Genomic DNA, 24,734 nt, shown 5'->3' on the forward strand with positions numbered 1-24,734 from the left:
AAGTCCCACGAATGACTCTACTTTTTCTGCTGCAAAGGAGCTGGAAAGCTGGCGGCTTACGAACGGCTCACAAACGGCTCGCGGGGAGGCGTCAGCCTGGCGGCACCACGAGGACCCAGCCGAGCAGCAGCGATCTCGAGCGGAGCTGACACCTTCGGAAAGAAACGTCTGTTTGGTTTTTGTTTGTTTTTTTTTTTTTAAGAGCTCTTTGCACCGAGTTTTACACCACCCTGCATTAACTCCTCGAGCAGCTCGGGCAGAGGATTTCCCAGTAGTGAGCACTCCTCACACCTCCGGCAGCGATCCCCCGCTGCAGCCGGGGACTCGGTGGCACCAACATGGCTCCTTTTGTTCGGCGCTGGCCCCGACAGAACTCCCTTGTTTGTGCGGCGCATGATCCGTGCCAGCCTTGGTGCGCATCGCGCTCCGTTAACTCCCTCGGAGCCACGGCAAGCGCTCGGCCTGCGGGGCTCAGAGCAAATATCTCCGGCAGCTCCGCGGAGAGCAGACGTGGGTGCTGCTCACGGCGGGTTCAGCCGCGCACCCGGGCCAGGTATCAGCACGCTCTTAACGTCGCGGCTCCTGCTGCTCCGTGTCACTCCTCCTGTGTCCCCGTGCAGACAATCCTCCAGCTCGCTTCGTGCTTCGTCCTCGCGCTGTCCCCCAAAACGCAGCTGCAGAGGCGGCTGCAGGACACCGAGCATTTTAGGGCTCATAAAGAGAAACACCAAAGCCTACGAGGGCAATTCAAAGGGCACGCTGGGGTCCAAATGTAGAACTTCCACCCATTTTCCAAGGCTGCGAAGGGTCATTTCACTTTATTTTTCTTTAACTGACTGTGCTCGAACACCCCAAAACACTCACGACAAGCTGTAATCCAACCAAAGCGCTCTGACGACAAACCTTCAGGCACACTTCTCAGGGACACCCCACCAAGAAGTTTATCTTCTCCCCTTGTGCCTTAACCTGTCTGTCCCGCTGACAGGCGGAGGCACTGAGCTGTTGACGCCACGTTCCGGGTTTGCAACGCTCCATTTTCAGCGCATTTCAATACTGCAGCGACGAGAGCAGCGCGTTCCCTTCCTCTCCACCACGGGGAGAGAACCCAAGCTACCTTTGCTCCAGCATCCAGCTCCCAAATGCCACGGACGGTGGGGGCAGCGAGGAGGTGGGGATTATTTCACTACAGAGACCGGGCTATACCTACTCCTCCAGCCAAGATAAAAAAAAAAAAAGGCATTTAGCGTAACGACTGTGCAGGGCAAGAGCCCTGCGTGTTGCAGATAAGCACCAGAGCATGAGACAGCAGAGCACGGGGCACGCAGAAACGCTCCAGCACCCCACTGGCGCTGCACGCCAAGGGTGCGAAAGGCGAGGCAAAAAGAAGAAAAAGCACCAAAAGCAATCACAACTAACCCAAATTTGAGTTTTTTACTCTTTTCAGGACAAACAGCTCGGAAAGGGCTCTATAAAGCAAACTTGAGGAGCCAGCTGAGAAGCCGGGTGCTTGCACCTAGAGGTGCCCAGGCAGCGGGCGAGCCATCGGGGCTGGGACCTGGGACGGCGCTTGGCCACCAGCAGCGCTGAGTCTTGGGGGCAGCCCCGACCCCCAAAAACCCCCCCTCGTCGCTGCCTCCCAGCCTCCCCGACTGCTCCGATCTGCTCCTCTGGTGGCGGCACCGAAACCCTAGGATTTTCGGTCGTGGTAACGCGCATTGGTGCACCCAAGGTACTTCTGCGGTAACGAAAACCCTTTTGGTCCCATTTCTCTCTGACTTCGCACCGTACCCAGGCTGAACAACAAGTCGGCACAGCAGCCAGCTCCCAGACAGGAGCATTTATCTTAAACGCACGCTTAAAAGCCCCAAACTGCCACCGTATTCCTCACGGAAGCACTCACATCAGCTTCCTCGGCTCGGAGCTCAGCACGGGCTGCCACCATCTGCCCGCCCCTCCTGTGCGCACACGCTTTTTCCCCTCTGAAGTCAAGACCCAAACAATCCCGACACTTTTCCCTGACGTCCACGGGGAAGATTTTTATCCCAACGTGACGTTTGGATGTATTCAGTTACGTTTTGCTGGCCCGCAGAGCTTTAAATAAGCAGGTTCAGGGAGGGAAAGCAGGGTGGGAAAGCAAACAGAGGTCACCAACACCCCCGATACAAGCACTGACCGACAGTGCAGCGTTTGGGCTCAAATCATCCTCGGACGACTGCTGGACACGGGAGCCAGGCAAACGAGCTGTCAGCGAATGCTTTTCCCATACAGCCTTTACAGTTTACGTTACAGAGATCGGTTATTTTTTAATTTAACGTTAAATACTTTAAAATTTAAGTGTCGTTTTGGATTATTTTATAATCCGTTTCTCTAGCCAACCTGTGCCGAAGAAACAACTGACTCAGGGTGCCAAAAATAAAGGAGAGAGAATCTTCTCTTGTAGGTCAATTTACTGCGGCTATTTATAATTAAATATTTGTGCTGCTGCGAACGGAAGTCAAATAAGTTTGTGTCCCTACAAGAAAACAAAAACACACGACAGAAACCCCACCAGCTTTTGCTCCATCCCCCCAGACTGCAGCGCAGCCCTACCGGGGCAGGATCCACTGGAGGATCCCAGGCAGCACAACACGAAACGCACGACGTTTTACCCAAACGTGATTGTTTTGTATGCAGAAGCAGCGTTTTTCACCGAGGGAATGTTTATCAGAGCCTACCCAACTCGACAAATGATTAGCACAGCTTCCACTCCCTTTCCTCCTGGCAGCAGGAGCTCGGAGGAAGGTTTGCTGCAGACCAGCGTCCTCCAGAGCCACCGGTTGTCTTCTCCGCTGGGCTCAGCACGACGTGTTCTCCTCCACGGGTGAGCAGGAACACCTATGAACCCTGCAACATGTTGCTGCTTATTTCTTTAATGTCAAACGCTGGGAAGAATTGAGTCTTCCTCCGTATACGGCATCCCCTTTATAAGATCTCGGCCTCAGATGCTTGCCCACCAAAAGTAGCTGTGAAGCTCAAAACACGGAAGAAAAGCAACCCATCAATCTTATTTACGCTACAAGCTGCAAACAAAACTCATCACTGCTCGGTGTTTTCCCCATGGTGAAGATAAACAATGTGCGATCATCTTTAAAATGATAAATACTACAAGGAAAATAACAGCTACCTGAAAGGAGTCCCTGGGGGACGGCTGAGGAATTGATCTTATATTACACGGTTGCTTAAGCAACGCTCTTTACATCCAAGGGCTGCAATAAGCTCTAGGCAGGTTTAGCTCAATAGAGTTTGACTTCGCCACGCTGACAGTTCCCATTTCGGAAAATTGAGGAAACGCACGCTGTGTTTGGCACGCTCAAGATGGCAGAGCCAGAAAGGAGGCAGGAGCGCGGAGCGAGCCCTGACGGCTCAGGGGGAGGAGGCGAGCAAGAGGCTCGCAGATGCAGACGTCTAAAATGGAGCACTTGGCTTAACGAGATCAAGCCAAAACTTTGCTGCTGCCTGGTGGTTCTTATCCTGAAGGATGTGCGCTGCTGTAATTCCTCCAGACGCACACCGTTTCCAAGCCATTCCTTCTTCCTGCCTTCTGGTTACTGACTCCCTGAGCCAGGGATCCTGCAACATGTTTCATACGGTTATTTTCATCCCAAGCACACTCAGCCGTTCTCGTATCCCCCGACCGATTCCCCCATATGTGATAATCGCAGCCAGCCCCTGCAAGCGCTGGGAAACCAGAGGGCATGCAACGAGATCTGTGTGTCCTTCATCACTGGGAGCATGCAACAGGCACCAGAAGTAGAGTCACCACGTTCCCACCTCCAGCCTTGGCACCTCCGGGGGTGGGAAGGGGCCACCATCCATTCCTGCTTTCCTTTGAAGGTTTTATGGCCAAGAAACGTGGATTTCTGTACTTGCCATACGCGTACGTACTTCCGAACACTCATGTGGTGTTAAAAGGAGCCGCACGAGAGGCAGGGGCTGCGCACGCCGCTCCAACGCGGCACCTGAAGCCTTGGGTCCGATCCTGCGCCGGGTTTCGGAGCTGCAGACAGGAGCTGGCTCCCCCCAGTCCCTCGCTGACTTCTCGGCGAGACCAGGAGGAGGGAGATGCGGCGAGCAGTCAGGGCTCGGAAGCACTGGGATTTAACAAATGCAGCCGTGCAATGAAGATCCATCGCAGCAGTCAACGGGCCCCGGTGATTGAAGCGACTGAGGCTCAGAGAATGCCTCAGGTCACTCGGTGAATGTCAGGTATTTCAACCAAAAATAAAAAAGCTTTTAAGCTGAGCGATGCAACTGTTAACTGCCAAGGACCAGTATGATGCACTCGGTAAGTACTCGTCACTGTAAAATCGAGGTCTCACGGCTCATCACCCTCATTTGTTAAGAGAATCCGAGCAATAAATTGCCCGTTTCCATTTATCCTACTAATAACAGAGAAAGCAAACTCACTTACGCCCTTCCAGCACATCTCACAAAATTATTTATTGCAGCGGTACTTTCAGGCAGCTCCCCGCATCTCTCCGGGTATCAATAAAGCTCTCATTTCTTTCTCCAAGACAAATGATCTTCAAGCCAGGCTGGAAGGGGATTTCTGTCGGGATTCAGCCCTGCCATTTTACGCCACGATGCTGTAGAGCGACTAGAGAAACGCTTCAAATTAACACCAACATCCCCCTAACTCCTGCTGCCACGCAGCCTCATGCGTCACGCGGAAACGAGGATGGCCTCCAGCCCAAGGAGCCTCAGGAACAGGAACGCGATACCCTTAGCGGCCGGGGAGACGCAGCAGAAACTCTTCAATATTCTAGTTGGGCGCAAAGGACGACTGCTGCGTAATGTTATCGAGGCTTAGCCACACACACGGCTGCACTTACGGAGCCATCTGGTAGGAAGTTAGGAGGAAAAAGAGCTAGCGCTCAGCTTTCACACGCAGGGCACGTCCTAAGTGAGCTGTCCTGAAACCGATCATACCTCTGAGGTATGACGGCTGCGCTTGGCCTTCATCGGGACGTCAGGTGCAGGCAGAATCCACGTGCGCACACACCCACAGCCATGAAAAATTAAGAGGAGGTTTGACAGCACATCGGAATTGGTTTTAAGGACAAAAGGCTGCGGTGAAAACGGGATGTGACCCCGCTTTTGGTGCTGACCAGCTGGCTGTGTTTATTTCGCTGCGTCGGGGGCTTGCACTTTTCACTTAATCCACCCCAAATAAGCTCACGAAGCTGGTGACCCCAGCTCCCGGCGCTGCTCCCCTGCGACAACACCTAGATCCACCGCACGAGGTGCTGCAAACGCCGATAAAGCAGGGAGCCGTACGTCCTTCCTCTGCGCCTCCTCGCTGCGCGCTGGAGTGAGCTACGTGGCACCACCGCTGAGCTCGCCCAGGTACCAGGGGCGAAATCCGGTGTTTGTGCTGACTGCAGGAGGATGAACTCAGCCCGAAGCCTGCCGAACACAGCTACGCCTTAAAAACGCCCGGGGGAAAAGAGAATCTCGAAACACAGGGTGAAGCCGGAGGTTTTCAGCCCCTCGTGCCACGCAGCCGCGGGGGTCTTTGCTCTGACCTCGGGAAACCCAAAGCAGATTTGGCATCTCCCAAGGCCACGGGCACAGCATCACTTTTAGCTGTGAGATGGAGGGGAAACCAGCCCGAAGGAATGGTTTCTTCTTCTCAGACAGGCGTACAATCTGAGCAGAAGTTGCCCGTGAAACAAGCCGTAACATTTATTTATTGCAACCAAGTAATATTTAATTTCAAAACTAAAAAAAAAAAAAAAGGCAATAAAAACAATTACTGAACTCAAGTTGCTAAATTTCTCTGTCATAACGTTTGCCTGAGCGGTTTCATTACCTTTCCCCAAATGAAAAATGTTCAGGCAGCATCTTGGCTTCCCCTCCACGTGCAGCACTCAGCCTGATATGATGCACACGTTTTTTTTTTTTTAAGCTGCTAATTGGAAGGTCTGACTCCTATGGAAAAGCGGTCACATATCTATCATCTGCTCTGAAGATTACATCTAATTGTGCAGTGTTATTCACCTGAATACGTAATTTAGGAGAGGAGGGAAGCACCTTGTCGTAGAACAAATGGGGAAATAAAACAAGAGCAGCGAGCTCTTGGGTGAAAATATAAGAATAAAACAAGAGCAGCGATCCCCACTGACGCTGCTGAAGCTGTAAGGAGAGCTCCCCGGTGCTGTAATCCAAGCCCACATCTAGGAACGGATAAATTACCGAATTCTACCCCAAGAAAAGCCTTTCTCCCCGTGGGAGGACCCGGCAGGGCCCTAAGCGAGGGCCCCGCAGTGCCCCAGTAAGCGCAGCAGGCAGGTGCTCCTGCGATTTCGGAACAAAACCGGGCGGCTGGAGCAGCACCAACACCTTTGCTCCAACAATGGGAGCGTGAGTCACCCCTGCTTCTCCTTACCTTTTTGTTTGTACGCCACAGCTAACACGCTGCTGCAGAAATCACACGGGTCCGACCTCGCTTTGTGAGAACTGCACGTACCTCGTGCGGCTGAGGGCTTTTCGTCTGGCAAAGGCTGGCCGTTTCCTAACGAGCAGCAGCCAGGAAATTGAAACAGCAAGCACAACACGCACGTGGGGCAAGCGCGGTGCTGAAGGCACCGAGAAGGGAGAGCTGCGACCGTTCGGAGGAGCCAAACCTCGCTAAAATCCCCTCTACCCGTTGCTAACGAGCAGAGAACGCATTCCAACAAGGAAGCTGCTTCGGGGCTGCCCAAACGCACCGTCCAGAAGCAGCAAAATGACTCGAGCGCTGCAAGTTGCCTCCGAGTCACCGGCTAGGCTGCAGCTACAGACATTATCTGTGGCTAGAAGAGAAACAACCGAATTAGCGCTTTCCAGTACAGCGTCCTTGGACTATAACTCCTGTAATCACCGCGTTCACAAACACCAAGCTGGTGATACGAGGGCAGCGCGGCTTCAAACGGGAATCCAAAACACTCGGATGACACAGAAATAACATCCTTGTCCAGGGTGTTTAGCAGAACAATTAAATCAGAACACTGGGCTGAGGAATAAACCACGTAGAAGGTGCGTTGAGGAACCATGCATGAAAGAAAACGCCACCGCGGGCCCGACACAGATCCTGTGCAGATCCGAAGTCGTGAGTCCACAGGGTACGTGGACGCAGAGCTCATTTTAGTGGCAACAGATAAAAAAGGATGGAAAGGATTTAGAGCTGATCCTGAAGTGGAGGTATTTAGCAGAAAAAGGGAGGCTTTTCCTTTCATAAACTGGTCTTACAACGTAAGACACACGGGCTGTCGACAACCCTGTGACAAAATAAAGAGGCTGAGTGACACGTTTCTCTACCAACAAAAATCTTTCTGATGATCTTACCCAGTGGGCGACCGGATTTGTGGGGCTTTAGGTAGTCCGGAGCAAGAAACACCGCGCCAGCTGGGACAGGAGCCCCGACCCTTGGGGGCAGCAGCAGTCCTGAGACCTCGAAGGGACTCCTGAGACCACGAAGGTGCCTGGCTGAAGCCAAAAGGTTTATCGCCCTCTCCCTCCCGATATGTTCTCGTGTCCCGAGGCGTGACAAAGCCCGACAGCAGCGGGCTAAAGCCCCTTCTCCGTTCCGAGCCACAACCAGAGTTGTTCCAGCCACAGCCGGGATGCCAGCGAGCAGCACGGAACCATCCCTGCGTCTTTTACATCACTTTAATATCTCTAGAACCGCGCTATTTTAAATCCTGCAGTTATAAAGGCAAAAGCAATCACGAGTGCTGATCAGTCCATGAAACCCACCGCAAGTACGGGTGCCGCGGCAACTTGGCACGAAATAAAACCCAGAATGAGATAAAGAACCGACAGCCAGCGGCACTGACCCATCGCTTCCTCTGTCTGATCAGACAGACACAGCCTTTACAGATTGACTTGCTGGCCTGCCACATCGGGAGAGAAACCTTCCAAACATCACCTTTTTGGGAAAAAAATAATCCACCTTTTACAGAATTCAAGGTTTCCAGATGACAAGAAATCCAATCAAGCTACTCTTCCAAGTAGCAACGTGCTTACTTGACGTTGGCAGGTAAGGACACTATTTGCCTATCCTATTCTTGCGAATATCTTCTTGTTTTTATTTTCTTGTTACTGTTAAGCATTCCTGTATAATTTACGTTAAAAGGAGAACTGTAAAAATTTATAAGTTCAAGTTCCGCTACAAGTATTCCTGTATAATTTACGTTAAAAGGAGAACTGTAAACTTCAATTTAGAAAGTTCAGCTACAATTCTACATTTGCACTTGAAACTACCCACGTGCAGCAAGCAGAAAGAAGTGCGGTTACACTTTATAAGCTGTTTGAACGATCTCAAAGAAGGAAAAGGGCGAGAGCAGAGCATTAAGAGACAGATGTACCTGTACCACAGCGCTGACACAGCCCCAGCTCTGCCCCCAGCAGGGCGCAGATCGGCACGCCGGCCTCGCACCAGGTGAGCCTCCAGCTCCCCCCACGAGCACCCGATGCAACGTTTAACCAGCACTTGCTGCTGCGGCTCCGTCTTCCACCCCGTGCCCACCCGCGGCACACCAATACTGCACAAGGTGCAGCTCCGGCCAGCTGCGAACGACACGAGCACCGGGCAGGACGCAAACGTCGCCCGCCCCCCCCCGCCCCCGTACCCGAACGCCGGGCTCACGAAGCACGTCCCTCACCGAGATCTCACACCGCCCGATTTTCAGAGCAGGGCGTCGAGCGCCAGGGCGTGGAGCTGGCGTTTCACCCCGACCGCACGACGAGCTCCCCCCGTGGCGGACCACCACCGTTCGAGCGGCAGGAACCTCGAACAAACCTCGCATTTTGTCCTTACGAATAAAAGGCGAGGCTTCAAGCTTCCGCCGAGGTGCTCTGGGTAGTTTAGCAACTGCCTGCCAGCAGTGCCTTCGGTTATTTTGTTCGAGTTAACACACCCCAACCTTAACCACCAAGAACCCCACCAGCGGCCGCACGCACCTTGCAGCTGCGCTGCCCAGCGCAGCCGAAAACACCGACGATTCGACCACCGACAGATCCTCACGGTCTACTCTGCCTCTGAAGTTGTCAGAAGCGTTTACGTGCAGCTTCCCACCGAAGCCCTGAGCTCTGCGCTCACGGCACCAGGACAGGGAGATCTCCAGGGAAGCCAGGACGTCCCCACCGCGCACCAAGCGCCCGAGCTGCGACGAAGGCCGTAAGCGACACCTTATCATTTAACGGCTTGTTTGTCCTGCGTGACCCCGAGGAAGTCAAGGCAGGACGCACTTCCCGCCTGCGGCGCGGTGCCGTGCTTGCTGGGCACGTTTAGGATTTCACGCAGACCTGTTTGGCCCCCGCACTGCCAGTTTACACCAACCAGAACCGGTCACTCTTCCAAAAATCAGCCCCTTGCAGCTAAGTCACACAGCCCTATCACCAGAAAAGCATCACATGCTCCTAAACGTCTGCTTGAAACCGCAGCTGAGAGAGAAGCAGGAAGACAAATTTACATTTTCACCAGCAACCTTAAGCAGTGAAAGTTCTTAAACTCCGCTTTAGCCCTTCGGGCTCATCAGAACCACCTGCACTGCCCCCAGCCCAGGGGGGCGAGGCATTATTAACAATAACAAAGTTCCTCAGCTAGAGAGCAGCCAGCGTTCTCTTAAAATGATTAAAACGAACAAATCCCCCCTAATTGCATTAGCGCCGGCTGTCAGAGGGAACACGGAACATCTTCTGGGTGGCTCGAGCAGGGAGAGGAGACGGGGCTGCTGCAGCCTGCCCTCGGGGCACAGCGTGCGGCCGGCTCGCGCCCGAGGAGCCCCGGCTGTGCTACGAAGCCCGACAGAAAGCAGCAGCTCCCTGAATCCAACGAAGTCTCTCACAGATTTGCACCGGGCAGGGGTTTCACCCCGAGCCCGCCTCTCGGCGGGCTGCTAACGAGCGTGAAAAGCCACCGAGAAGGCAGCTCCCACGTGGGCTGCTTCAAAACGCCGGCGGCTGGAGGCGAGGGAGAGCGAGCGGAGCCTTACCTGCCACCGAGGAGTCCTCCCAAAATCGCTCCAGCCAGCAGGCAACAAGAACTGCTGCTGGCGGAGCCCCCAAAGCTGAAAAGGGTTTGTGCCTTTCTACTCAAAGTTTGGCTGCCGAGACCTCGAGGGACTGAGCTTCTGCTACTGCAAGCCTCGACGTTCCAGCCGGAATCCCACTCTGCGGGGCTCCAGCGCCGAGCATCCAAGCAGCAGCAGCGTGGCTTAAAGAAGTGCACAGTTAAAAAAAAAAAAAAGAGCCTAATTTGCAAAAGAAATGCTGCCAGCTCTATTTTTAGTCCAAGCAGTGCCTTTACCCTCCCCAGGCCCGGAGCACTCCCTTGGGCTATTCTGAGATAAATACAAGTCCTCCGCCGCGAGAGCTTGCGGCGCCTCCAACGACACGCACGGAAGGTAAAACCTTGAACTAAAACAAGTGAAAAAGTATTCCAAGCAATTTGCAGCTGGGCAGCAGGCTAAATCGTGACTCTTTTACCAAGCGAGGGCAAGGTTACAGAGATATCAAATAGGAAAGACGCATCTCAGTCTCCAGGGTTTCCTCCGGAGCAAGCCGAATGTTATAGATTTCTAGAGCCAAATTAGATTTTGTGTTTGAGCCAACACAGCGTCCTTTAGAACACAGAAACACAAGGAAAAAAAGGCAGGTTCTATTAGGGATGGAGTGAAACATCCCGGGAAGAGGCCTCAGAAAGCACCGGGAGCAGCAGGGCGTTTGCTGAGCCCTCCAGCACCGGTAGGAAAATTGAAAACCTCCCCAGTCCCCACATCCAGCCCCGTGCTCACACATGCGGTGCCCGACTTCTGTACGTCACCAGTGTGCAAGGGGGAAAGCGACCCGGGAGCGCCTACCTGAGCACTTCTGGGGGCAAATGAAGGTTTTCCAAAGAGTTCCTTCTGCTACAGCTGTAAGGGAACTGGAAGGGAGCTCCTGATGGCGGCCTGCCCCAGCACAGCACCTGCACCCACCCAGAGCTGCTCCCAGCACAGAAGTTTCCCAGCTGGGAGCAGAGCGCCGTCAGCTTGGTGAAAAAAAGGAAAACTTGGTGAAAACCTCCGGGATTTGGAACACCCTGACCTGAGCCTAAAATCAGGTAAAGAAGGAAAAAAAAAAAAAAAAAAAAAAAGGTGTGATTTCCTTTAAGATACCAGATTTCTTACCTGTCTATTTGAGCACCCACCTCCGTACCTGTCCTTTTACATCTCACGGGCACCAAAATCCTTTCATTTCAGCCTGGAGTCAGCTTACCAAGAGCAGGCAACACGCCACATGGCGGTGACAATGACTTTTAAGTGGCACAAAGCTACGTATTTTTAAAAAAATTCGAAACGAATGGAACGTCCGACCCGCAAAGCCACAGAACCAATCGCCATCCTACAACAAACACTCTCCCACAGGGATATTCACTCCCAGTAAGCGCATCCCGTTTTAGGGCAACGGCCTGGAAAACATCTAAGAGGTAAGAAAAGCAGAAGGAAGATGAAACGAATCTGTTTCCAAGGCAGAGGGGGAAAGGGGAACAGGATTCATATTCGCCCGTGAAGCTAATTCTCCTGCTGTCCTCAGTGCTTTCCTCTGCTTCTGCTGCGAACAAGTTTAGGCAACGCTTGCAAGCCCCGGATCCGACAGAAATATGCATTCAAAAAAAGGTCGCGTAAGTTCTTGGAGAAGCGGACAAGTCGGTGTGCAGCAATTCACTTTAAGGCTGGAGGAGTTCCCAGCCACCCAAAAATCGCCCGATTCTCGCGGCCCCCTGCACCAGCACCACTTTGGTTCCAGGCACCGAGCGGCCTCCCCTGGAAGAGGAGCTCACCGGGAAGGCATCGCACGGTATCACCAGCGCCACGCGTGGGCCCTCTGACTTCGTATAATCTCCAGTTTTTAAAGACCTACGAGAACACGATGTTCTCCCTGGGTACAGCCCTAGAAGTTCACCATCCTATCGCTCCATATTGCGAACAACTCAAGCACAGATCCAGTCCCAAGTATCATTTTTGCGCCCCATCAGGTGCTGGCAAACAGCTACAACTCCAGACTTCACGCGCAACCCAACCAAAGCTCTCACAGAGCAGCAGCACGACTGTACGAACCTTCTAAACTCTGTAATATTTGTTTGCAAGCCCCAGTTCCTGTTAAAACAGGGCCAAATCCCACAGCACGTGCCATAGAACCAGCCCTCGGTTATTCACACCGAGAGGCAACATCTCCTGGCGACGCTGGATAACTCAACAACCGATCCGTTAAACGAATATTATGCTTGACGGCCTGTGCAACTTAGCTCAAATAACGCCAAGACGACCGGAGTTTCACGCGAGGGAAAGCCCTCTCCCCCAAAAATTTAACCTATCAACAAAACCGCCGCGTCCTCCTGCCACAAAGCGATCCAGAGCCAGTTCTGAAGCCAACCTAGCGCTCTCTTTGCTGCCGGGAACTACATGAGGGCTCTTCAGAGCTGCTGCTGGGTGCCTTTACCTGCGGCGGGGAGAAGAAAAAGAGGATAAAAAGCGCTCAGAGCACCCCCAGCCACGACGCCGAGCGATCCCTCCACCTCCACCCGTCCCGCACAGGCACTGCGCCAGGCTGCAGGTGCCTGACCCCTGCTTGCAAACAAGTTTTCCCTGGGAGCCAAACATCTCCCGAGCCCCCGCCGTTAAACTTTAACCCCCGGAGCCGTGACCCAGCGATGGCGGTGCCCAAACTTCCACTTTCTCACCCCAAAATTTAACAAAGAGCCAGGTAGGGCTTCGGAGCTGCGAGGGCAGCTCTACCCAGGCCTGCAGCAGGGTTTTGAGGGCACGGAGACGAATTTTGTTTTTTTTTTAGTGAAAGGAGAGCGGGTTTTTAAAGGGAAAGAGGGCAATTTGGAGGATTTGGGGGGAAATATAGGGGGTAATGCAGCGACCCCCTCCTCACCCCGGCACCCAGCGCCCCCACACGGGGCTGAGCAGCGGGGAGGTGGCTCCTGAGGGGGGTGCTGAGGGGATCCTGAGGGGATCCTGAGGGGGTGCTGAGGGGGTCTTGAGGGGGTGCTGAGGGGGGTGCCGAGGGGATCCTGAGGGGATCCTGAGGGGGGTGCCGAGGGGATCCTGAGGGGATCTTGAGGGGGGTGCCGAGGGGATCCTGACGGGATCCTGAGGGAGGTGCTGAGGGGATCCTGAGGGGATCCTGAGGGGATCCTGAGGGGATCCTCCCCCCCCCCCCCCCCCTTAGGCCCCACCGCCCCGCCACCCCCTCCCCGCCCCCTTTCAACCCCGCGGCCGGCCGAGGCCTCGCCCCGGGAAGGCTCCGAGGCCCGGAGGAGAGGCCGGGCAGGCCGTGGTGGCCCCCCGGGGCCGGGCGGGCCCCCCCTCACCTGCACATGGTCCGCCATCTTGCGCCATTCATGCTCCGCTCCCCCCGCCTCCGCCGGGCCCCGCCGCGCGCCCGCCTCTCCCCCCCCCCGCCCCTGCCCCTTCTTCCCCCAGCGCCGCCGGGGCTGGTGCGCATGCGCGCCGCCCCGCCCCGCCGCGCCTGCGCGCGCCGCCCGGCCGCGCCCCAGCCGGCGCGCGCGCTGCCGCTGCGCCCCGCGTGACGTCACGGCGCTGCGCGGCGCGGGGAGGGGTTAGGGGGCGGGGCTTAAAGGGGACGCGGCCTGCGCGCCGTGACGGGGCCTGAGGGGAGCCGGTGGCACCAGTGTAACCAGTGCGCTGCCCCAGCGCTCCCAGTGCCCCCAAAGCCCAGTATCAGTGCTCCCAGTACCACCAGTACATAGCTCCAGTGTTCCCAGTGCCCAGCACCACTGCCCCCAGAGCAGAACACCAGTGCTCCCAGTGCTCAGCACCAGTGCTCCCAGTGCCTGCAGGGCCCAGTACCAGTGCTCCCAGTGCCACCAGTACATAGCTCCAGTGTTCCCAGTGCCCAGCACCAGTGCTCCCAGTGCCTGCAGGGCCCAGTACCAGTGCTCCCAGTGCCACCAGTACACAGCTCCAGTGTCCCCAGTGCCCCCAGAGCCGAACACCAGTGCTCCCAGTGCCTGCAGGGCCCAATACCGGTGCTCCCAGTGCTTCCCAGTGCGCAGCTCCAGTGTCCCCAGTGCCACCAGAGCCCAGTATCAGTGCTCACAGTGCCTCACAGTGCACAGCACCAGTGCCCCCAGAGCCCACCACCAGTGCTCCCAGTGCTTCCCAGTGCACAGCTTCAGTGCTCCCAGTGCCTGCAGGGCCCAACACCAGTGCTCCCAGTGCCACCAGTGCCCAGCACCAGTGCTCCCAGCACTCCCAGTACTCCCAGTGTATGCAGAGCCCAGTACCCATGCTCCCAGTGCCCAGCACCAGTTCTCCCAGCGCCTCCAGTGCTCCCAGTGCCTGCAGGGCCCAACACCAGTGCTCCCAGTGTTCCCAGTGCCCCCAGAGCCCGACACCAGTGCTCCCAGTGCCTCCCAGTGCCTGCAGGACCCAACACCTGTGCTCCCAGTGTCCCCAGCGCCCCACACCATCGCTTCCCCTGCCTGCAGGCCCAGCACCAGCGCTCCCAGTTAGCGCAGGCCCCGCCCCGCCGCCCCACCCCAGTGCTCCCAGTGCTCCCAGTGACCCCAGCGGGGCCCCCCCCAGTCTCTGCCCGGTGCGGGCCGAGGCGGAGGCGGCCGCGGGCGCCCCCTGGCGGCAGGAGGCGGGAGGCACCGGGGGGGCGGGCACCGGGGGGGGGCAGCGCTTCGCATGCACCGAGGGATCCAATGCATGCACCGAGGGATCCAGGGCTTTGCGTGCATGGAGGGATCCCCTGCATGCACCGGGGGATCCAGTGCTCTGCATGCACCGAGGGATCCCCTGCATGCACCGGGGGATCCAGTGCTCTGCATGCACCGAGGGATCCCGTGCACGTGCCAAAGGATCCAGTGCTTTGCATGCACGTAAGGATCACACGTATGCACCGAGGGATCCAGGGCTTTGCATGCACCAAGGGGTCCCCTGCACATACCAAGGGATCCAGTGCTTTGCATGCATGTAAGGATCACACGTGTGCACCGAGGGATCCAGTGCTTTGCATGCACTGGGGGGTCCCCTGCATGCACCGAGGGATCCAGTGCTTTGCATGCTCCGAGGGATCCAATGCATGCACCGAGGGATCAAGTGCTCTGCATGCATGGAGGGATCCCCTGCATATGCACCGAGGGACCCAGTGCTCTGCATGCACCAAGGGATCCCCTGCACATACCAAAGGATCCAGTGCTTTGCATGCACGTAAGGATCACACGTATGCATCGAGGGATCCTGTGCTTTGCACGCATGGAGGGATCCCCCGCATGCACCGAAGGATCCAGTGCTTTGCACGCCCCGCGGGCTTCATTCCCTGCACGCCCCCGGCAGCAGTGCTCGGCGTGCACCAGTGGCCACGGTGCCAGCCCGGGGGCAGCCCAGCACCCCACGGGCAGCCTGCGGGGTGGCAGCCGGGGAGCCCCCGCAGCTGATGGTTATCGGGAGCACACGCTTCCTGCAAAACCTGAAACACCTCCCAGCCTGGCTGCAGCAGAGGTGCAAAAACCAACCTGCTTTTGGGAGAAAAAGGCCTGAGTTTGGAGGCGCAGAGCAGCTTCCTACGCGCTGCCCCTCTCCAGAGCGATCCCCTCCATCAGCGCCCAGTCTCAGCCGCCCCGCACCCCACAGAGGTGCTTTTAGGCCCATTTTACAGATAGCAAGACTGAGTCACGGGTGCGATTTCCAAGCTCGTCCTTTCCCCACGGGGCCGTGGCACCGCGTTGCAGCCAGGACGTGCGCCCTTCCCCCGGGAGCTGCAGGCTCCCACCCCTCGCCCCACGCTGGTGACATGCACGGGGCCGTCAGCGGCCGGGCGGGTGCTCAGCGCCGTCCCCGAGCTGCTCCGGCAGCTGCCCTTTATGGTAACATCGGCGGCACAGGAAGCCGGAGCGCGAGCTGAGCATGTGGAGGAAACAGAAGCAGCCGACCGCACGTCACAGCGGCGCAGAGCGCGGCGGCGGGCGGGCAGGGGCGCACGGCGGGGACCGCCAGCCCCACGCAGGAGGGGTGCTGGGGGGACCGGGTGGGCGAGGGGGGCGAGGGAGGATGCTCCTGGCTGGAGGATGGAGGAGGCGGTGGTGAAGCAGGGCGCGCTCTACCTGCAGCTGCAGCAGACTTTTGGGAAGGTGAGGGTGCGGTGGGGGCGTCGCGGGGCATCGCCCTGGCGCCCCGGTGTCGGTGTCGTGCGGCCTCGTGGTGTGGTTTTGGGGGTTCCCCTCGTGCAGGGCACGGAGAACCAAGGGGTTTGGGGCAAGGGGAGGCTGGCCGTGCCCCCCGGGCTGGGAGGAAGGGCTGCCGGGGGCGATTTGGGGTACACGAAGGCAATTTGGGGATGCGGGAGCCTTCCCCAAGCCAAACCCCGAGCATCCTTCGGCTCCACGGGCTGCGGGGACGAGCTGGGGGGGGATCCAAGGAGTTGGGGACACGGCGCAAAGGGACACCAGCCCCCTCCAGGAGCTCTGCAAGCCGGGCACAAACTGATGCAACGCCCTGCGCGTCACTGCTCCGGCCGGCTGATAATGCCTGGGGCTTAGCAACCGTGGCCACCGCTCTTGAGCAAGAAGGGGAAGGATTCTCCTGGGCGGCTCCGGGTTTACGCCCGGCGAGGGAGGAGGCAGAGCCAAACCCTGCTCTCGAGGGCCGTGCTCGAGCACCCAGAGCGCCCAGGTCTCTGCGGGGAGCCGGCAGCCCTGCAGCCCCCATGCGGGGTCCCTCGTGGCGCCGGACACGGGGCAGGAGCAGGGGGTGCTGAGCAAATGGGGAAAATTTGGAGCAAGGCGAGGGTGGTGCCTTCGTCCCCACCATCTTGGCGGTGCTGTGAGCAGGCAGAGCAGAGCAGGGGAGCAGATAACATCGCCGGCAAGGCAGCAGCCACCGCGCCGGGCGGCTGGGAGAGCAGAGCCCGCAGAGGATGGGGAAGAGGCAGAGGGGAGGCCGGGCTTAGCCCCAGAAACACACCCCAGAAAATGGTGCTGGCAAAGCCTGCCAGGCCCCGCAGGTTCCCCTTGCAGCTGATGCTGATTTCGGTGCAAAACTTCCTCTGCCTCCTCTCTCACTCCACCGTTGCGGGAGCCAGACTGCGAAATGCTTGCACCGAACTTCTGCCTCCTTGGAGGCCGTGAGCCAGGAATTGCTCCTGAGCTCGGTGTTTTCAGGGGCAGGGGAGTAAAGGAGGAGCTGAAAGTCCCCTGGGGGCTCTCAGCATCGATCTCAGGTGTTGTGGGGCGGGGGGAGGCGTAGGACAGATCCCCCAGGGCAGGGGGATGCTGTGGGCAGGGGGATGCCATGGCCAGGGGCCTCCCACACCTTGTTCCCCCCCAGGCAGGATGATGCTGAGCAGTTCCTCTTTGCAGCACAGCACACGCCTCCCCCCAGGCTGCTGGCTGCGCTTGGTGCCAGAGATGCTTTCCCCCACCCTGCCCAGTTTAAATCCCCCCAGGACCCACCTGGGCGCTTTGGCCAGCCTGTGCGGGCAGAAACAGAGTGCAGAAACCCGACGGGGCGAAAATTGGACCGGCGAAAGCAGCGCTGGCTAACGCTGGGCTTTCCCTCCTTTCCCCGCTTCTCCCCGGGGCAGAAATGGAAGAAATTCTGGGGCGTTTTATACCGGGAAAGCTCCTGCTCCACCGCCCGCCTGGAGCTCTTCGAGGGCTCGGCGCCGCCGGCGGCCGACAAGCTGCGGAGGAGCGAGGGCAGCAGGCGGCTGGTGAAGCTGAGCGACTGCGTGCACGTGGCGGAGGCGAGCGGCGATGCCAGCTGCCCCAAGGACACCGTCCCCTTCCTGCTGGAGACCACCGACAAGCGCTACCTGCTGGCTGCTGAGAGCTCCGAGACGGCCGGCTGGGTGCTGAGGCTCTGCGAGCTCGCCTTCCCGGTGAGCGCGGCCGGGGAGCCTCGAGGGGGGGACCCTGCAAGAGGGAAACCCTATGGGTGGGATAACCGTGGGGTGGGAGATCCTATGGGGAGGGAGACCCTATAGGGGGGAGACCCTATGGGGGGGAGACCCTATGGGGAGGGAAACCCTATGGGTGGGATAACCGTGGGGTGGGAGATCCTATGGGGAGGGAGACCCTATAGGGGGGAGACCCTATGGGGGGGAGACCCTATGGGGAGGGAAACCCTATGGGTGGGATAACCGTGGGGTGGGAGATCCTATGGGGAGGGAGACCCTATAGGGGGGAGACCCTATGGGGGGGAGACCCTATGGGGAGGGAGACCCTATGGGTGGGATAACCGTGGGGTGGGAGATCCTATGGGGAGGGAGACCCTATAGGGGGGAGACCCTATGGGGGGGAGACCCTATGGGGAGGGAAACCCTCTGGGTGGGATAACCGTGGGGTGGGAGACCCTATGGGGAGGGAGACCCTATAGGGGGGAGACCCTATGGGGGGGAGACCCTATGGGGAGGGAAACCCTATGGGTGGGATAACCGTGGGGTGGGAGATCCTATGGGGAGGGAGACCCTATAGGGGGGAGACCCTATGGGGGGGAGACCCTATGGGGAGGGAAACCCTATGGGTGGGATAACCGTGGGGTGGGAGATCCTATGGGGAGGGAGACCCTATAGGGGGGAGACCCTATGGGGGGGAGACCCTAGGGGGAGGGAAACCCTATGGGTGGGATAACCGTGGGGTGGGAGATCCTATGGGGAGGGAGACCCTATAGGGGGGAGACCCTATAGGGGGGAGACCCTATGGGGGGGAGACCCTAGGGGGAGGGAAACCCTATGGGTGGGATAACCATGGGGTGGGAGACCCTATGGGGAGGGAGACCCTCTGGGTGGGATAACCGTGGGGTGGGAGATCCTATGGGGAGGGAGACCCTATCGGGGGGAGACCCTATAGGGGGGAGACCCTATGGGGGGGAGACCCTAGGGGGAGGGAAACCCTATGGGTGGGATAACCATGGGGTGGGAGACCCTATGGGGAGGGAGACCCTCTGGGTGGGATAACCGTGGGGTGGGAGATCCTATGGGGAGGGAGACCCTATAGGGGGGAGACCCTATAGGGGGGAGACCCTATGGGGGGGAGACCCTAGGGGGAAGGAAACCCTATGGGTGGGATAACCATGGGGTGGGAGACCCTATGGGGAGGGAGACCCTATGGGTGGGATAACCGTGGGGTGGGAGATCCTATGGGGAGGGAGACCCTTTGGGTGGGATAACCGTGGGGTGGGAGATGCCAGATCCATGGGGGAAACCCCGAGCTGCTGCGGGGCTGGTGGAACTGAGGGTCACCCCTTGCTTTTTTTTTTTGGCAGAGGAGCAGGGAGGAGCAGGCAGCGGGGAAGGATGGGCAGCAGGGCTCGCTGGGCGCCAACGGCGAGTTCTCCATGGAGGAAAACTCCTTGTACAGCTCCCGGGACAAAGGTAGGCGTTTGGGTGCGGGGAGGGTGCAGCTTTCGGCACCCGGGCTGCTTCTCGTGGGCGAGCAGCCGCCCCCGCAGCACCGTGCAGGCGGTGTGGTGGGAGGCCTGGTGCAGAAATAGCCTCTGTGTGCTCTTCCTGCGCTGCGGTTTGGTTGGGTTTTGCCGCGCTATCGCGCTCCTCCCGCGGGGCTCAAGCCCTTATCGGCCGGACACCGCTTCCCCCTCCCTCGTCCCCCTGCTCGGCCAGCGCAGGGCCGGCTCGGGGTGGGCGCTGCGGGGCTCTGCTCCCTGCAAACGCCGCCCTCCCCTGTGCCCAGCTGGCTTGGAGAAGGAGTTCGAGGTGATGGTGAGGGCCACCGAGTCCTCCGAGCGCTGCCGCCTCTGGGGCCGGTTCGTCCTACGAGCAGGGGAGGAAGCCCTGGAGCTGCGGGATCTCCAGACCAGGGAAATCCTCTACAGCTGGCCCTACCGCTTCCTGCGGCGCTTCGGCCGGGACAAGGTACGGGGGACGCCAGGAGGGCGGGCTGGTGGTGGTGGGGGTGTCACGGGGACCTGATGCTGTCCCTCTTCAGGTGACTTTCTCCTTCGAGGCCGGCCGGCGGTGCGCCTCCGGCGAGGGCAACTTCGAGTTCGAGACCCGGCAAGGCAACGAGATCTTCCAGGTGATCGAGTCGGCCATCGAGGCGCAGCGGGGCCGGGGCGCCGAGGAGCCGCGGTGGGGCGGCCCCGGGGACGACGGCCCGCGGCCGCGCGCCCAAGCCAAGGTGCCCAACTGGACGCAGGGCCACGAGGAGCCCGGCGGCGAGCCCCACGGCGGCGGCGGCGGTGGCGGCACCGCCAAGTGCCTCTACGCCCAGCCCTGCAACTCCCTCCACCGCGCCACCCCCTCGGGCGCCGGCAAGGCGCCGGAGAAGGGCAGGAGGCAGGACGCCCCGGCCAATGCGGCGGCCGAATCCGAATACGCCGTGCCCTTCGACACCATCGCCAAGTCCCTGATGGGCAGGCAGCTCGGCGGCCTCCTCCGCGGCCCCGAGGAGGCTCCGGACCCGCTCTACGACAGCATCCACGAGGCGAGCGCGCAGTCCCCGCTGCCCCGCGCCTCCGCCGCCAAGCCCGAGCACATCTACGACGAGCCCGAGGGTCTGTGCGCCCACACCGTCTACGACGAGCCCGAGGAGGTGAAGGGGGAGGCGTGGAGGCTGCAGGCGGCCCCGGAGGAGCCCTCGGGCCACGAGTACCCCTACAACCCGCAGCGGGACGACTACGCCGTGCCCAAGCGAGCCGTCCCGCTCCGGCAACCCTTCGTGGCGCAGGGCAAGGAGTGGCTCGGGGACACCGAGTACGACAACGTGGTCCTCAAGTTTGCCAAGAAGAGGAACCTGCAGTGAGGGGGCAGAGCCGGGGCAGGGGCTGGGGGGGCCGGGGGAGCTCTGCGTCGCCCCCGCCCCCCCCATAGCCGTACGCATCTGGCCAGCTGCGGCCGAGAGGCGCCCACTGGAGGGCAGTGTCCGCCCGTGGTACGGGCAGAGGATGGGGCCGGGGGCGCTGCTGGGCACCGGGGTTTTGCCAGCACCCCCCCCCCCCCCCCCCCAGCCTCCGGGGGAGCGCCCTGCTCCGGTGCCCCGGGCCCCAAACCCTGCTCTGTTCCCCCGGCAGGAGCTCGGGACCCCCCCGGCTCCGTGCGCTCGGGGGCTGGCTGGTGATGCACGGCCCAGGGATGAGCAGCGGGTGCTGCCAGGGGTGGGGGGCGAGGGGTGGTCCCAGGGGTGCACGTCCCGTGCGGTGGGGGCTGGATGGCAAAGCACAGCCCAGAGGGTGCACATCCTGCACCGCGGCGCTGGCTAGCCGTGCACAAACTGAGGGCGCACACCTCACACCGTAAGGACTGGCTGGTGGAGCACAGCCTCAGGGGTGCACACCCCACCCCACAAGATCTAGGTGCATTGCACACTCCAGGGACCCCCTCCCCACCCCATATTGCACACTCCAGGGATGCACACCCCACCCCATAAGAGCCAGGTGGCATTGCACACTCCAGGGACCCCCTTCCCATATTGCACACTCCAGGGACCCCCTCCCCACCCCATATTGCCCACTCCAGGGACCCCCACCCCGCACCACGAGGGCTCCCCGATGCACACCCCCAGGGCCGCGCACCCTGCTGGATGTTGCACACCCGCCGTGCAACCGTTCCAGCCCTCCCCCTGCAAACACCCCCGCATGCCGGTTTCTGTGCGCCCACAGGGACGTCAGCACGCCCAGCCCTCGCTGGGACAGGGCCGCGGTCACGCTCAGCACCCCATCCTGCCGCCCCCACCGTCAGCCAGCGCCGTGCCGGGGCTGGGCACAGCACCTCTCCGAAGGTCGCGCCACGTCCCAGCTCAGCAAAAACAGTGGCATAAATTTCCACTGTCTCAGCCGTGTTTTATCTCGCATAAAGCCACTTTCCAGCTCCTCTGAATTATAGATGAAATACTCAGCTTTATTGTCACGGTGGTTTTAGTGGCTGGCTCCTCTCTGTCCCGTGCAGCAGGACCAGGATGAGGCCCACCACAGCCTGCCCTGCCCCGGATCAATCTGCTCCCGCTGCCGGCCACCTCCAGCCCCGCGCAGCCCCTGGGTGCCCTTGGCAGAGACATCGAGCCCCAGCGAGAGTCACAGGCCCTACCTGCCCCTGCCCACCTCAGCCGTTTCCTCTGTGCTCGCTTATCTCACGGCAGCAGCTCCGTATTCAATTTATCCTCCTAATAAAAGCAGCAGGACCTCGCACCAGCCGGCCGCCCCGCGGCGTGCAGCTTTCCTGACGCGTTGCTGGCCGGAGCTGGGAATTGAGGGGCAGTGAGAAGGGGACAGGCACGAGCCCCCCCGGGGGGTGACAGCTCTGCTGTGACCTCCCCATCACGCACACCCCTAAAGGGCTCCCAGGGAGGGGAAGAGGAGGTGGTTTGGGGAGGCAGCTGGCTTCACGCACCGCTCACACCGCTGCTTTGGGAGCTGGCCGCACCGTGCCTGGCACCTCCGTGTACAGCCCCTAGCTCCAAGGGGCACAGGGACCCCTGGAAAGGACATACGGGGATGGGGCTCTGCACCCCAAGCTGGTGCAAGAGGGCAGCTCCAGGGAGCACAGGGTGAGACAAGTGGCACGGGGACACTGTGACAGGGGGGCCTCGGGAGGTCCCCGAGCAGGGCTGAAAGGCGTCGGCGCTGGGAGCGCCTTCCCCGCCACCCGGCAGGTCTTCCACTGGAGGCGAAGGAAAGGCATGAATTATTTATGATCTCTTTCAATCAAATAAATGGTTAGGTGCTTGAGTTAATTTCCTGGATCCTGAAAATCCAAAGTGCAGACTTTTAATAAGGCAAATTAAGTGCTTTATATATTACACTGATTAAAGCTCCGTATCAATCTATCTATCACGCCGTGAATTGGAGGGGCTGGGAAACAACCAGGTCACCGGCAGCCACGCTCCCCTCCGCAGGCAGCAGCGGGCTCAGCTGCCCCACGGGGCTCACGCAGGGCACAGGGATGCTCCTGCACAAGTTTGCTTAAAACTAAAGTTAAAAAAATAAAATAAAACAAAGTCTCTAGCGTGCTTGTGCAGCAGCTGAACATCGGATCAAGGAAGAGGGCGAAGCAGCACGGAGCTCGCTCCTGGCTCTGCTGACTTCTCTCCCTGGCTGTCACCTGGCTCTGACTTCCCATAAATGTGGCTCCCGCAGCCCGTCCCGGTGACATCTGAGCCTTCGGGGACCACCGTGCCTTGGACATGCTGGCGGTGGCACCGCTGCTGGCTGCTGATGGGCAGGGGTTTAGGAGGCAGCAGGACGCATTGCAACGCTCCTTAGGCTTTTTCCCATCCTTTTAGGGGCTGTTCCTGTGGTGGTCAGGGATGATCCCCATCCCCATCCCGCTCCCATCCCTGCATCCCACACCCTCAAGCGATCCCAGTTGCTTGCTGCACTGGCGGCGCCGCCAGCTCCGTCAGCCGGAGCACCAGGGACTTGTAACGGCATTCTGCCATGCGCAGGGAATCAATTCCTTAAGCATGTGCTATTATTAATTAGGGCTCATTATGGCGGTTATTTATTATTAATCAGTGTTAACACAGCCCTCTCTCCTCGCCCTCCTCCAGCCTGGCTTCCGCTCCCCGCTGCCATCCCGGCGCACGCACCCCGCGCGCTCCCTCCGGCCGCCTCCGCCGCTATTTCTCTTCATTAAGGGGAGAAGTGGGAACACCTTCCGGACCTCACTTAAAGATCCTGGGGCTCTAACGAGGTTTGTACCGTGCCAGCCAGGCTAACGAGGGACTCACACTAATCAAATTTCACAGAGACAGCGGCACGGCCGGGTGAAGCCCGCGGTGTTCAGCCGCCCCAACAGCTTCAGGTTGGCTTCTCCATCACCTCCAAGCTCCCCTTTCCCCTAAAATGGGGTTTTAGGGTGGAAAAGGAGATGTGTGCTGGAATACAAAGTCCAGCCGAGGAGGATGCAGAGGCTGGAAAACCCCTCTGCGATGCTCAGCTGGGCACAACTCGAGCCGAGGAAACAAAAATCGATGGCAGGGAGAGGAGGAAGAGATTACAGCGCAAAGCCCCAGACAAATGGAGAGCGGTTTAATCTGATTAGGGAGTCATTGTCATTATTGTATTATGCTGATTATAAATCATTTAGGAGCACAGCTAATCAAAACAGAGATTTGTTCGGGGCTTTAAGGGGCGCTTCCTCCAGCAAATGCCCCGGCCCTGCTCCTAGCCGGAGGGGTGGGAAGGGAAACCCGAACCCAAACCCTAACCCAAACCAAAACCCAAACCCAAATCCAAACCCAAACCCACCCCGCAGCCCCTCCAGAGGCTGGAGAGAAGAGGTAGAGTTGCATCCCAAGGCACAGACCGGGGACACGGCCCTGTGGGGACAAAGCAGGGAGGATGCCAGGGCTCAGCTGGGCAAGGCTTGGATGGGCAGAGGGACGGAAGAGGGGTACGGGCACTTGGGGATGGGGAAATAAGGAAATAAATAAGGAAATAAGAGCAGGTTGAGGACGCTGCCCACGTCCAGGAGATGCTGCTGCTGCTGTGGGTGCAAGGCTCGGGTGGGTGCTGCCACCTCCAGCACCCGAGCCCCCGGGGAGGTGCAGGGGTGCGCGGGGCGCCTCGCCAAGGCAGCTCCTTTTTCCCTCACTGCCTGCTCGCATCAGGGACCTGCTCCTTCTGCAGCGCGCTCGCCGCTCGCCGGCTGAATCCCAGGCGCCACGGTGCAGCTGCAAACTGCATTAGCGTCTCGCCGAGGAGGCCCTAATACTATTAGAGGAGAGGCATTATAGGTGC

The 24,734-nt window shown here is 59.2% G+C and overlaps 2 protein-coding genes across 3 annotated transcripts in view; one reads left to right on the forward strand and one right to left on the reverse strand.

The window, feature by feature from the left end:
• Positions 1-13,454, reverse strand: part of XPO7 (exportin 7) — a 47,121-nt gene extending 33,667 nt beyond the window's left edge. Inside the window, exon 1 of one of the 2 annotated variants that reach the window (XM_040538163.1) lies at positions 13,385-13,454. In XM_040538163.1, the coding sequence (XP_040394097.1) occupies positions 13,385-13,402 (18 nt within the window). In that variant the 5' untranslated portion in view covers positions 13,403-13,454. The remainder of the gene's footprint in view (positions 1-13,384) is intronic. The other variant, XM_040538162.1, reaches the window with a different exon arrangement.
• Positions 13,455-15,974: 2,520 nt separating this feature from the next.
• Positions 15,975-21,910, forward strand: DOK2 (docking protein 2). Its single transcript, XM_040538165.1, has 5 exons — positions 15,975-16,171; positions 17,623-17,919; positions 19,305-19,413; positions 19,730-19,911; positions 19,985-21,910. Exons 1-5 carry the CDS (start codon positions 16,109-16,111, stop codon positions 20,798-20,800), a joined length of 1,467 nt encoding a protein of 488 aa, XP_040394099.1. The 5' UTR covers positions 15,975-16,108; the 3' UTR covers positions 20,801-21,910.
• The last annotated feature ends 2,824 nt before the right edge of the window (positions 21,911-24,734 follow it).

The sequence above is a fragment of the Cygnus olor genome, chromosome 27 (assembly GCF_009769625.2).
Source record: "Cygnus olor isolate bCygOlo1 chromosome 27, bCygOlo1.pri.v2, whole genome shotgun sequence".
In the NCBI taxonomy this organism is placed as follows: domain Eukaryota; kingdom Metazoa; phylum Chordata; class Aves; order Anseriformes; family Anatidae; genus Cygnus; species Cygnus olor.

What these genes read in the sequence shown, in the direction of transcription:
- DOK2 (XM_040538165.1), top strand. Translation starts at nt 16,109, where the DNA reads ATGGAGGAGGCGGTGGTGAAGCAGGGCGCGCTCTACCTGCAGCTGCAG. An exon ending in TGCAGCAGACTTTTGGGAAG is followed by an intron (nt 16,172 to 17,622) that starts GTGAGGGTGCGG and finishes TCCCCGGGGCAG; the next exon opens with AAATGGAAGAAATTCTGGGG. An exon ending in GTACAGCTCCCGGGACAAAG is followed by an intron (nt 19,414 to 19,729) that starts GTAGGCGTTTGG and finishes CCCTGTGCCCAG; the next exon opens with CTGGCTTGGAGAAGGAGTTC.